At 46.5% G+C, this 13,712-nt stretch overlaps 2 protein-coding genes across 3 annotated transcripts in view; one reads left to right on the top strand and one right to left on the bottom strand.

The window, feature by feature from the left end:
- VSTM2L (V-set and transmembrane domain containing 2 like) overlaps positions 1-1,838 on the top strand; it is a 37,508-nt gene extending 35,670 nt beyond the window's left edge. For both annotated transcript variants that reach the window (XM_060617407.3, XM_060617410.3), the window contains one exon: positions 1,023-1,838. In XM_060617407.3, coding sequence (XP_060473390.3) covers positions 1,023-1,295 — 273 coding nt within the window. In that variant the 3' untranslated portion in view covers positions 1,296-1,838. The remainder of the gene's footprint in view (positions 1-1,022) is intronic.
- Positions 1-13,712, bottom strand: part of TTI1 (TELO2 interacting protein 1) — an 83,384-nt gene that overhangs the window by 12,447 nt on the left and 57,225 nt on the right. The gene's annotated exons all lie outside the window — the stretch shown is intronic.

The raw sequence follows: 13,712 nt of genomic DNA on the forward strand, positions 1-13,712 counted from the left end.
CTCACGGTCTGTGAGTTCGAGCCCCGTGTCGGGCTCTGTGCTGACAGCTCAGAGCCTGGAGCCTGTTTTAGATTCTGTGTCTCCCTCTCTCTCTGACCCTTCCCCGTTCATGCTCTGTCTCTGTCTCAAAAACAAATAAACATTAAAAAAAAATTTTTTTTTTTATTTAAACCCAATCAAATAAGCACGGAGCCAAAGTACAAAGGCAAATATTACAGATATTCTTGCTCCCCACAACTGGAGTGAAGTTAGTATCCTGATATATTTGTGATCAGCAACCTTTTTTTTTTTTAATGTTTTATTTATTTTTTAGAGAGAGAGAGTACTAGTGGGGAAAGGGCAGAGAAAGAGGGAGACAGAATCTGAAGAAGGCTCCAGGCTCCGGGCTGTCCGCACAGAGCCTGACGCGGGGCTCAAACTCGTGAACCGTGCGATCATGACCTGAGCCGAACTCGGACACTTAACTGACTGAGCCACCCAGGCGACCCCCCCTCCCCCGCCCCGCCCTGCCTTTTTTTTAAAGAAGTAGAACATTTCACACTAGGCGAAGACTTCACTTTGCAGTCTATCCCACGTTCACGGACCTCCCCTGGGCTCCAGCCCAGAGACGACTACTGCATCCCCTCCCGTCTGCTTTCACACTTGCACACACGTTGTCTCCAAAGCCAGGATGGAGTGTTTTTATGCGTTTATTTACAGACATGACGTGGCCCTGAGGGGCTCGGCAATGAGCTCTCCCTCCCTGAAGGTCCCTGAGCCCAACTCTAGCTCAGGCTTTTTAACTGCTGTGCGGTATTCCATCACATCAACTGACTACCGCCTACTTATTCGTTCTGTTGATGGACGCTGAAGTCGTTTCTACTTTTTTTGCTATTTAACTCACTCTCCTGCAAGCCTCCCACTGCCCTTGTGGGAGTGTCTCTGGGGCCCCATGCTACAAGCGTGCTCCTGGTTCCAGCGCTCCCCGTCTTCCCAGCTCCCACCTGACGGCCAGGTCATGGTCTCTCTGTCCCCTTCCCCAGGTGGTCAAGGTGGTAGGCAGCAACATCTCCCACAAACTGCGTCTGTCAAGGGTGAAGCCCACGGACGAAGGCACCTATGAGTGCCGTGTCATCGACTTCAGCGACGGCAAGGCCCGGCACCACAAGGTCAAGGCCTACCTTCGGGTGCAGCCGGGAGAGAACTCGGTCCTGCACCTGCCCGAAGCCCCACCCGCTGCGCCCGCCCCACCCCCCCCAAAGCCGGGCAAGGAGCTGCGGAAGCGTTCGTTGGATGAGGAGGCCTGCAGCCTCTAGACTGATGCCCACCTGGCCGCCCACCCACCCCGCGCCCCTACAGCTGTACAGAGTGCATGAGGAGCCGCTGGACCCCGGGGGACGGGACCGCCTGGGTCCAGCCGCCTCCCCATCCCCAAGACTGCCTGTGGCCACCACGTCGGCCCTCTGCCCACCACTCCCTTGCTCAGCATGTAAGCCCTGCCCGACCCTCCCTTTTCAGACCCCTGCGGTGACCTGGCTCAGAGAAGGTGGCCCCAGGCACTAAGGGGACGACCGCCCCGAACGCCGGGGTGGGCACCATGCCAGGGCCAGGCTGCCTCTCTGTCACCAGCTTCAGTGGAGTCCAGTGTTTTGCTTTGCTTGCTTGTTCCCCATCCTGTCCCAAGCCAGGGCCTCCCAGCCTTATTCTCCCTCCTTCCCCATCATCCCCCGCCTGAACCTGGGGGTGTGGACAGTGACCCCTCCCTGAACTTGGACTTGAATCTTCTGAGCAGAACTAGGGCCTCTCCCCTGGCGACAGAGCCCCCAGGAGAGCCTTGTTCTGAGCCCGTGTCCTGTAAACAGGGTCACTCGGGCCCTGGGAGGAGAGGGAGACACCTCACTGCCTCCTGGTGGGTCCTTCCTGTCCAGCTTCCTTATACCTAAGAAACAGCTCCCTGTCCCACCTTCTGCAGAGGTGGGGGGACCAGGAATCTGCCCGTTTACGTGGCGAGTCCGAAGGAGGGCCTTTTCCCCTCTGACCCAGTGGCCCAATGCAGAGTTTTGCACCAGCAGGACCCCTTCGAGGGTCTTCGAGGCTCTCCCAGGAGCCCCCCTCTGCCAGCTCCCAACGTCCCAGCCCCCTTCTGGGGCCCATGCCATGCCCACTCAAGGGCCTGGGGCTGTTGGGAGCCCAAAGCCCCCCAGTACCAACCTCCTCACAATTCCTAATCAGGGGGGGACACCCGCCCCCTGGTGATTTGTAAATATTTCTATTGGGCCCAACACCCCCTGGGAACTGGCTCAAACCTCTGGCCACCCCTTAGTGACGGGAGTTGGGATATGGGAGAGGCCGAGGGCTCTGCCCGGGGGGTGTGTGTGGGTAACCCTGTACACATGATCCAATCCGTGACTAACCAGCCAACCTGAATAAAGCGGTTTAAAAAAAACAAAACAAACCCTCGGGCAGTGTCTTTCTGGGGCATTTGTGTCTGGAGCAGTGCGGCAGGAGAGGCACAGGTGGGGACGGCTTGGCCAGCAACTTCTCGCTTCTGCTCTCTGTCCCCCAAGCGCAGAACGTGAGCTGGCTGGGGCACGAGGGGAGGGCCAAGGGAAGCCAGCCTTCGTCCAGCTCCAGTCCCGTCACCAGGCACTTGAATTATTCTTAGATTTTGAGGCAATCACACATACAGAAGAGTGCATAAAACACGTTTACACTGTTTTGTCAATAAAGACATTATAAAGCAAATGCGAGCGAGCCACCACCTACCAAACCACAGCAGTCCAGAACAGAAGCCCCCAGCCCAGCCGGTCCTGATCATACCCACTTGCCTCCCTCTTAGAGAGTAACCACCGCCCTGACTTTTAAGTTGGGCACGTTTTTCATGTTCTTTTCATAGCTTTACTGCCCTTATGTATGTCATCGTAAGCAATACAGGGGGGTCTGGTCTCTCACTTAGAACTATATGCACGGAATCATATCATTTCTGCCCTTGCATGTACTGCTCTGTGAGCATCATTTGTGTGTTGCATGTGTCTGTAATTTGTCCATTTTTCTTACTGCATGAATATCCCACAACTGATTTATCCATTCTACTGTTGACAAAAATTTGTGTTCCCACCTGGGTGCTCTTATCAATAACACTGCCATGGGCATTCTCGCCCAGGTCTCCTGGCGTACGTGAGCATGAGATTCTCAGGTGGGTTTGCTGGGTCAGAGGTTTTGGGATCTCATTTGCTCCTGTGGGTGTGGCCATCACCATATTACAGTTGAGGAAACAGCATCAAAAGGTTAAGTAGCTTGCCCAAGGTCACCCAGTAGCTGAACTCTGCTCTTCCAGACCTGGACCCCCGCTGAACATCACCACCTCTCCTGTCATGCCCCGGGCTTGGATTCCCCTTGGCTCATGCCAGAGGAGTCCCACCTGCCGTAGTCTTGCTGAGAATCTCTCTGCCTGAGGGTGTGTCCTTCTGGGGCTTTCGGGTGAAACCCTCACGGCCAGCTGGTCCCTCCTCTGCACCTACAGGAACCACCGGCATCACCCACGCTGAGCCTGGGGCATGAGCCTGTCCCCGAGCTCCCCTGCAGCCAGACTGAGTGAGCCCTCTCTCAAGGGCAGGGACTGGGACCTAAGAGTGCTTGGTTGAGCACTGAATGTGCCCCAGGCCCTGTGCTGATCACCACAGCAGCCCCAAAGGGAAGTGTGTATCCCCAGTTTTGAGATGGAGAGAATCAAGTGTGGGAAAGGGTGGGTTGGAGGCTGGCTGGCTGGCTCACTGGATAAGGACATGAATAAGCCAGGCTATGAAGCAGGGCTGGGGGCCTGCTGCAGAATCCAGGTATCCCTGCGCTGGATGGTCTATATGGCCTGTGGTCCTGTCAGATCAGCGGCCAGCCTTTTTCAACAAATATGGTCCCTTCCAGAAACGCCAAAGTGCGAGGCAGGCCCTGACAAGCCCACGTTCCTCTGGAAAGGTATGCGGGGTACAGACTTGTGCTAGAATGATAATACTCTGAGTCCCTACGCTGCACCAAACACTGGTGAAAGGGCTTTCCGTGGGAAATCCCGAGATTCTACAGGATCTCATTTTACACACCCCCTAGGGCGTGTGCCCCATCTCCAGTCTCTCCCACCTTCAGAGGGGCCCTCACCTCCATGGAGGGAGTTTTCTTGCTCCATTGGGAATGCAACCCAGGGGAGAGGAGTGCCTGGGTTAGAATCCTGCCTCTATCCATCCTTGCTGGACATCCTCAGGACCTCGGGCACGGCTCTTCACCTCCCGGAGCCTCAGTTTCCTCTTCTGTGAAATTCGGAAGCTCCCAGGAGGTTAAAATAGAAATCATGAGATACCACTTTGCACACACTTTGATGACGAGAATCAAAAAGATAATAACAAGCGTTGGCGAACACTCATACTCCGCGGGCGGGATTATAAAGTCATGCGGCAGCTTGGGAAAATAGGCAGTTTCTCAGAATGTTAAACATAGAGTTATTCTGTGACCCAGCAGTTCCACTCCCGTGTATATACCCAAGAGAACTGAAAACACGTATCGTGCACAGAAACGTATGCGGGAATACTCACAGCAGCATTATGCATAATAGCCAAAAAGTGGAAACCACCCACATACCCATCAAGTGATGAATGGATACACAGGATGTGGCATATCCAGACAATGGAATATTATTTGGCAGTAAAAAGGAATCCTACACGCTCCATAATAGATGAACCTTGGAAATATTATTCTAAGTGAAAGCAGCCAGACACAAAAGGTCACATACTGGATGATTCCATTTATACGAGATGTCCAGAACAGGAATATCCACAGGGACAGAAAGCAGCCTGGTGGTTGCCAGGGCTAGGGGGAGAGGAGAGCGGGAAGTGAATGCTAATGGGTAGGGGGGTTCTTTTGGGGATGACTGAAATATTCTAAAAGGGATTGTGGTGATGGATGCACAGCTCTGCGAAGATACTGAACACCACTGAATTGTATACTTTACGTGGCTGAACTGTATGGTGTGTGAATTATATCTCAATAAATCTGTTGAAAGAAAGGAGCTGCTCCTAAATACAGCACGGTGCCCGTGGGAGACACCCAGGAAATTCTGACTCCCTATTAATATTGCTGTGAGTCTTTTTTAAAAAAAATTTTAATGTTTATTATTTATTTTTGAGAGAGAGACAGACAGAGCACGAGTGGAGGAGGGGCAGAGACAGAGGGAGACACAGAATCCAAAGCAGACTCCAGGCTCTGAGCTGTCAGCACAGAACCCGACAAACTGTGGTGCTCGAACCCACAAACTGTGAGATCATGACCTGAGCTGAAGTCAGATGCTTAACTGACTGAGCCACCCAGGCGCCCCAACATTACTGTGATTCTTATGTGGAAGCCAGAGCCCCGTCGTGCTGACCTCAGAGCATCTGGTGGACAGAAGTTTCTAAAAGGTACCTAGTGCTGTCCTCAAGTCTCAGATAAACCTCTGGACACCCGCAGCTTAGCTGCAGGCCACGTTCCCCTTTGGGTACCACCATAAGAATAATGGGGCTGGTGTGCTTCTTATAAATTCAGATGTCCAGGCCCCCTCTTGCCTCAGATCCCTGCCTACATCAGTAGCTAATGCCCGTAGGTGGGTCTCATGATGGGGAAAGAGAGCAAACTCCTGGCCAGGGACTTCTTCCCATACTCTTGCTCAGCTCCCTTACTCTCGCATCTCTAGCCCCCAGCTCCCTTGGTCTCCAAGGCTCTGAATTCTGGCCCAAACCACACCTACCCTGGCTGCCTGGCCGCCCTGATGTATGCCCCTCTCAGGACTCCCCTGTTAATCCTGTCCAGGGCTTCCCTTTCCCTGCACCCACCTTGTGCAGGGTGGAGATGGGATAACTGAAAGCAAGAACAAGGCATCTGCTCCCCATTCTTAGTCCTTCACCCCAGGATTCAGGGTGTGAGGCAGGGATGCCCCATTTTAGGAGGTGAGAGCATGTCGAAGTTTCAACCCAGGGGCTGGCCCTCCGGGTTCAGGGCAGAACTGTGTTCTTAGTCCTGGCAAGTCCCGGCTATGTGATGAGCGACCTACAGGTCCAGGCACAGTTCCAAAATCATCCCAGCACCTGAATGAGGAACCAGGTTGGGGCAGAGGATGATGGAGGCCTGGTCCAGGGAAAGGGGAGGGAGACTCAAGAGCCCCACCAGGGACCCTGGAAATGAGTGGGGTCTGCTGCCTACCGAGGCCCACACTTTGGCCAAACCCGGGCATCTGAGTCAGGGGAGCTTGTGAGCAACCCAGGTTTGGGGGCTCTATCCCTGGAGATTCTGACCCAGTAGTTCTAGAGTGGAGCCCAGGGAATCTATGTCCAACAGGATTCTGATGGAGGTGGCCAATGGATAGTTTGAGAAACACTGCACCATATGATCCTTTAAAGAAACAGACACACATAACTGAAAGAAAATAATAATAATACATTTCATAAAAGTGGGTGTTTATTTCACTTAACCACATGTCACAGTCCTTGCTTCTTACCAGCTCTCGTTTTTGCTGCTAACCGAAAGAGCATTCCAGCACGTGGAGGCACCACAATTACCCTAAGGGCTAAGTTATTTCTAATGATTTGCTGTTGCAGGTAATGATTCTCCAAATATGGTTCTATGAACTGCTTGGCACACTCAAGGTGTTTCAGAGTGTGTGGGAAATCCTTAAAACATGGAAATACTAGCACCAGACAGATGAATACACACTTTGAATCTGAGAGAGTCTATCCAACTGCTCTCCCTCAACAAACCTGACAATCTCAAAAAATTGGGGGGGGGGGGTAGAATTTAAGGGGACTCGGTGAACTTCGCATTTGGCACACAGAAGCTGCTCTCACTCACCAACGCGGAGGGGGGCAGGGCCCAGGAACCTGAACTGCTCACACACGCTAGCTCGTGAGCTGTTGGGATGCCTTGTGTGCACGGCGACTTGTCTGAAAAGACACCCCCCAAGCTGAGAGCTGTGGTCCCTTCTAAGGAGTAGAACAGAAGGAACATACCCCAGTGGGCTGAACATTTGTAACGGGCAAGTGTTGCATCTGTAACTTGATATGCACATAAATATTTTTCAAAAATTAACCAGGAACCAAAAGTAAATAAAATGGAGGGAATCCTGCTATGCACACCACACGGTGACTGAGCTCTCTCTCCCTCCCCACTCCCACTTCTTGTGTTGCTCGATTTTGTCTTGATGTAGCTTAGGTATCCACACTTGTTTTAGGCCATTTGTCTCAGCGAAGACTTGCCCGCTCCTAGCCCCAGCGTGTGAATCTTGTTTAATCTAAGCTAGGGGCTCTTTGTGTGGAGTCCACAGATCACCCCAATCAGGGATCCGTGGATCATACGCTTGGGATTCACCAACTTTCATGGGGAAAACAACCACTACATCTCTGTTTTTACTAAGCTCCAACTGAAGTTTAGCATTTCCTTCTCTTATGAATGTAAGCAACAAACCACAGTAGTGTGGGCAGCAACTTGGTGACTTTATCACCAAGAGAAATCACAAATATTTTCGTATCACAAAAGTTATTACAGTGTCTCAGAACGCTGTTCACACTCATCACTACTACAAAATTATGGTTGTTATTAGATCTGCTGCTAGAATTTGTTATTTAATGCACTAATAAAGAAGCAAGTTTATTCCTATATCACACATTTCCAAAAATATATTTTGGAAACTGTATTTCAGTGTAATTGGTTTCCTTTGTAATGCTATCATTTTATTTTATGCAGTTAAAAACAGTCTTCTGAGAAGGGGTCCATAGGTTTTGCCAGACTGCCAAAGAGGTCCATGGCACAGAAGAGGTGGATAAACCCTGGTCTAAGCCAGGGCTGGCAATTCCATTATCCTGGCTGGGGACTAGCTGAAGAAGGGTCATGTGACCTGTTGTGTTACATGCACCGTGAAATTTGAGGGGACATCTGCTGGAGGCAGAGTGGAGCCCCTCTTGGGAAAGGTTTCTTAAAAGGAGACGCAAGGAAGTCATACTTTCTTCCTCTGCTCCCTAGCGTCTGGACATGTGAGCTGGGAATTTCTCCTACCATTGGGCAACCATGCAGAGAGCAGCTGATCCACTTGATATGTAGAAGCAACTGGTGTGAAAAGCCTAGGTCTTTTAGGATGCAGTGGATTGAGTGAATTAGACAAGAACCTCCCTACCTCTGGATTCCTATTATCAACCAATAAATCCCTTATGGTTTAGGCCAGTTGGGTCAGTTGTCAATTACTTGAAGACAAGAGCAGTTTCTTCAACCCACCATGTTATTTTTGTCCCATGTTTTCCATGCTTGATCCTAACCATCACTGGAGTCACATGGAGAAACAAGCCAGTTCCTTCTTCCATCTGACCCTTATTTAGATTGATCACATCTTTTCTCCTTGAGGCTGAACATCTTCAGGTCCTTCAATGGACTCAAGAGACATGTTTTTAATATGTCTGTCTGTCTAGGTCAGTAGTTCCCAAACTTTAGCATGCATCAGAATCATGTTAATGTTTGTTAACGTTAGCTTGTTAAAACGTACATTTCTAGGTCCCACTCTGAGAGTTTTCGATTCAGCAAACACTGGAGTGAGTCTCAATAATTTGCCTTTCTAACAAATTCCCTCACTGTGATGATGCTGCTGGTCTTGGGGACCACAGTTTGAGAACTACTGGTCTAGGTCCCTATAAAAATATGGCTTCCCCAGATGAAATCACTACTCAAGACGGGGGTCTGACTAGTGTTAGTTAAGCAGAGCAGAACTATCACCTCCCTCAGTATCAAGAGCATGCTCCTATTATTGCAGCCCAGATTACAAACTGCTGTTCTATACTATTGAACTCTATGTCACCAAAACTCTGAAACTTGTATCATACATGTGGCTCCTATCCTACAGAATAGGAAGTATCGCTTGTTGAGTACTTGTCATGTGCCAAGTGTTTTAATGAGTTATCTCATTTAATTCTCACATTGATCCTTGAGATGGACAGCAATCTCTGGAGAGACTGATACCCAGAGAAATGAAAAAAATTCCCAAGGTCACCTAGCTGGTAAATGAATGAGAGACCCAGGATTTGAGCCTGGCTTATAGAACTCTATAATTAAGAACTTTCCTCCTGCTTAACAGCATCTATTAATCAGCTGCCCTTTGGGGCCCAAGACAAATTTACCTACTTGTGCCTCATCCAACTCATTCATCTTTCTTGTCTACAAAGTCATCAAATGCGATTTCTGTCAAATGCCCTAGGTTTCTTGACCCTCCAAGATCTCCTTCAACGACAACTCAGCCCTTTTACTGTCTCTACTCCTGCCCCAAAGAGAAGGAGGTTAGGCTTGCTGAGTTGCATTTGGAGCCACATGAGTTTGGTTTCTGAAAGTGTTAACTGTGGGCACATTTTAATAAAGACTATTTTCTAGGCTACAGTTACATAAATGTTCTAATGTAATATGCAAATGTACCACAAGTGATTTAGGGTGTACTAGACCTTTATTGTTCCAGTTGCAGTTATGTTGATTTAGCCCATAGCTTTATGGTTAATAATTTATTAAGCGACCTTATTTTTTAATCTCCCTTTGTCCTCATTTCTCATCTTTTTCCACATTAAGGGACTTAAGCCTGCACAAAGATTCAGTTTAATGAACCATCAATCCTTGAATAAGTGTAGCTGCAATAGGATTCCATTCAAATTCTAGGGAAGGAGTTATGTTCATGAGTTTTCACCCTCTTGATGGGATTCTTGGTTTCATCATAAATATAATGACCCACTTTATCCTTAGTAGTGCTTTTTTGCATTACATTCTAATTTGCCTGATATTAACATTGTTAGACCAATTGTCTTTGGTTATTATTTGCCTGGGCTATCTTTTTCTGTCTGTTTTGAACATTTCTGTGTCATTGTCTTAGGTATAGTATCTCTTATACATAGCTTCTAGCCGGATTTTGATTTTTAAAAGAAAAAAATTCATTTGATAATCTCTGTCTTTAATAGGTAAGTTTAGTCCACTTACATTTATTGTGATTACTGATTTATTTGGATTTATTTTCTACATCTTATTTTGTGTGTGTGTTGTGTGTGTTTTCTATTACCATGGGATTTTGGTGGGTGAGGTGGGGTGAAGAGTATGTGTGATTAGTTTAATTTTTTTTCTTGACTTTTTGACGAATAGTACCCCATCCCTTTTCCTCCCCACTTATTTGAAGGCTATAAATCACATTTCTTTTAGTGGTTTTATTTTACTTTTTAACATACTTATTTAACTATGTATTTTCCTAACAGTTTAAAGTTATTCAGTAACTCTATTTTCCTTTTGACAAGACAACCCCTTTAACACAATGTAATTACTAATTGAACTGCCCCCCCACCCCATCTTCCTGGTAATAGTCTAGAATTTTAATTACTCTATTTTTCATAAAAATTAATATTTATATGATCAGAAATTAACTAGATTTACCAATATATTTGACCAATTTCTGACCTAGTGTTTTTCTTCTTTCACTTTCTGTTTTGCTGAAATACATACTTTATTAATCTTTTCAATGAGGATTTGGGTGGTAAACTACCTTAACCTATGAAAGGCTGAAAATGTCTGTCATTTGCTCTCCTTTCTCAGTGTTCATCTAGCTGTGCATTGAGGTAGGTTGATTATGCCTTTCCCTCTGCATGTTTAGGATATTACTCTCTGTCTCTGTCATCTGTTGCTATCGATGAGAAATCTTCTGTCAGCTCAATTGGCATTCTTTCACAGGCAATTTCTTTTGTAACTCAAGATTTTTCTCTTTATCTTTGACATTCTGCTCTATCATTACAATTTTTCTGGTTGAGATATATTTTTTACCAACTTGTTTTAACTGTTGGTATGTGTTTTTTGCCTGAGGACTTTCTTTCTGATTCTGAAATATTCTCAGCCACCATATCTTAAATATTGTAACTCCATTACAACCTTTATTCTATCCTTCTCGAATTTCTATTACACATATGTTGGAAACTTTCAATCTGTTTACCATGTCTTTCTTTTTTTATTTTTTAATGTTTACTTATTTTTGACAGAGAGAGAGAGAGAGAGAGAGCGAGCATGCGGGGTAGGGGCAGAAAGGGAGACACAGAATCTGAAGCAGACTCCAGGTTCTGAGCTGTCAGCACAGAGCCCAATGCAGGGCTCGAACTCACAAACCGTGAGATCATGACCTGAGCCAAAGTCGGACACTCAACCGACTGAGCCACCCAGGTGCCCCTGGTTTACCATGTCTTAACTGGCTCTTTCATATTTTCCATTTCTTTATCTCCATCTACGTGAATTACTCAGGACTATCTATCAATTCACTAACTATCTCTTCAAATGTGTTTGATTTAGAGTTTATTCCATTTGAATTCACTTCAATAATACTTTTCATTTTTAGTATTTCTCATTGTTTCTTTTTCACATCAACAATTGTTTTACTTCATAACTTTCTCCTTTTTACAGGAAAGGAAATCAATCCTTCCTTTACCTTTTTTAAAGTCCTAAACTTAAACTCACTTCCAAGATTGCTCTATTATTTGCACTTATCACAAGTGAATCCATCCATAACGAGTTGAGCTTACTGGCTGCCTCAGTGTCAGTTTCTTCACAGGCTTATTTTTAAGAGGAATTTTTCTCTCCATTTTCTTTTTCTGTACTTGTCTAAACCCAGACTCTTGGGACCCTAGTCCCAAACCAGGCTTCCTGAAGGTGGCTCAGGATTCTCAGTCTGGGGGGCTATCAGAGATGTCACAGATGAAGTTAATGAGTTGGGGTGGTTTAGCTCAGGTCCCACTCGCCAGACCTACATCTGTCCCCCCTGTTACCTAACATACAGTTTTAAGCAATGAGTCTGATGCTAAACCTCCAGTTCTCCAAGAATCCTTTTGGTCCCCATTTACTCTGCAGGACTGGAATTCCTTGTCACTTCTGGACCCTGGGCCTGGCAGGTCTGAGGCTTTGGCCTCCGTTTACTTTGTAGTTCTCATCCCTTTCCATTCCAAAGAGTTTACCATATTTGTGAGTATGGCTATGTGATTTCATTTATTTCAAAATATATGTAATTTATATATTATTGCATTGTATAAAGAGAAGTTTTTTCCCCCCGCAATTCATGGACAGTGTGGTTAATTTTTTCCTATATCATTATTGACGTATGACTTATATCCAAAAAAGCATCAATGTAAAGTGTAAAAATTCAATGAGTTTTGATAAATAGAGTCATGTAATCACTGTTACAATCAAGAAAAGAATACTTTCATCACCAGCCCCTGCAAACTTCCCTTGTACACCTTTGCTATCAATCCTCTTGCCAAAACCCCAGCCCAGGTTATCACTGATCTGCTTTCTATCTGTAGAATAGTTTTGCCTTTCCTACAACTTCACATAAATTGAATCAGAGAGTAGATACTCTTGTGTTTGGCTTCTCTCACTAAACATAGTGATTCTGAGATGTATCCATATCCTGTATTCCAATACTTCATTCCTTTGTACTTTTGAGTAGTATTTTGTTGTGTGGATTTATCACAATTTGTTTATCCATCCTTTCATCGATGGACATTTGGGTTGTTTCTAGTTTGAGGCTATTACATACAAATCTTCCATGTATATCCATACACAAGTCTTTGTGTGGACATGTTCTCATTTCTCTTGGGTAATTATCTAAGACTGAGATTACTGGGCACCAAGCTAAGTGTATGTTTAACTTTACAAGGAATTTCCAAACTGTTTTTCAAAGTGGCTGCACCATTTTGCATTCCCATCTACAATGTGTGAGGGTTCTGGCTGAGGAGCAGGTTATTTTTAAAGCGCGGACTCAATGCCATCTTGACTGGAGGTGACTATAAAAACACTTGCGAATGTAGACTGAGCTGGAAAATGCCAGGAATGGTAATGAAGCTCTGTGAGGGCACAGACTCTTAAGTGTCCTGTTTACTGCTGCATCCCCAATGCCTAGCACAGGTCTTGGCTTATGGCACACACTCTGTAAATGAATATGGATTTGCCTCTGATAAACATTAACAGCTTGTAAGGGCTGGGTCAAAGTTTAGACCCACTGCATCTTATTTAACCAAAGGAAGTTTTTTGGAGCCCTGTTTTCTCCTTCCCTAAATTTCACAAAAACCCTTGTTTTGAACTAGTTGGCATTTCTACCCTGAGTTCTACCACCCTTTCAGCCAGGCTTCTTATCACAGTTCAAGAGGGCCACCCTACCTCCCTGCACTGGGTATGCATTTCAGCCAGCAGGAACGAGAAAAAGGGTGAGAAGGGTACACACTCTCGCTTTAAAAGACACTTGTTTGACGATGAAGATCATTTCTGTTTACCTGTCGTGGGACAGAACTTAGTCACATGGCCGCATCTAGCTGCAAGGGACACCAGAAAACATGGCCTTTATTCTGACAGCTGTGTGCCTAGATGAATAGCAGCGTTCCTGTACTCAGAGGAACGGGAAGATAGATACTGGATCACTTCCAGCAGGCCCCACTGCGAGCCTGACTTTGTCCTGAATTCTAGGTACTTCAGGCTCAGTACACTGTATTATTTGAAAAACATGTTTATTCCTCAACTCTACAGAGGAATTTTCAATTCACTATACAAAAGAAAGCCAGGCTGGTGGGGATAGCAGAGGCGTCTCATTCAGCACCACCAGGCCCAACTCCCTGCCCCCAGGCCAGCCACCTAGTTCTCCTCCCTCAGGGCTGTCTGCTCCAGGTACAGGGGGTAGGAAG

The sequence above is a fragment of the Panthera onca genome, chromosome A3, assembly GCF_046562875.1.
Source record: "Panthera onca isolate mPanOnc1 chromosome A3, mPanOnc1 haplotype 2, whole genome shotgun sequence".
Classification (NCBI taxonomy): Eukaryota; Metazoa; Chordata; class Mammalia; order Carnivora; family Felidae; genus Panthera; species Panthera onca.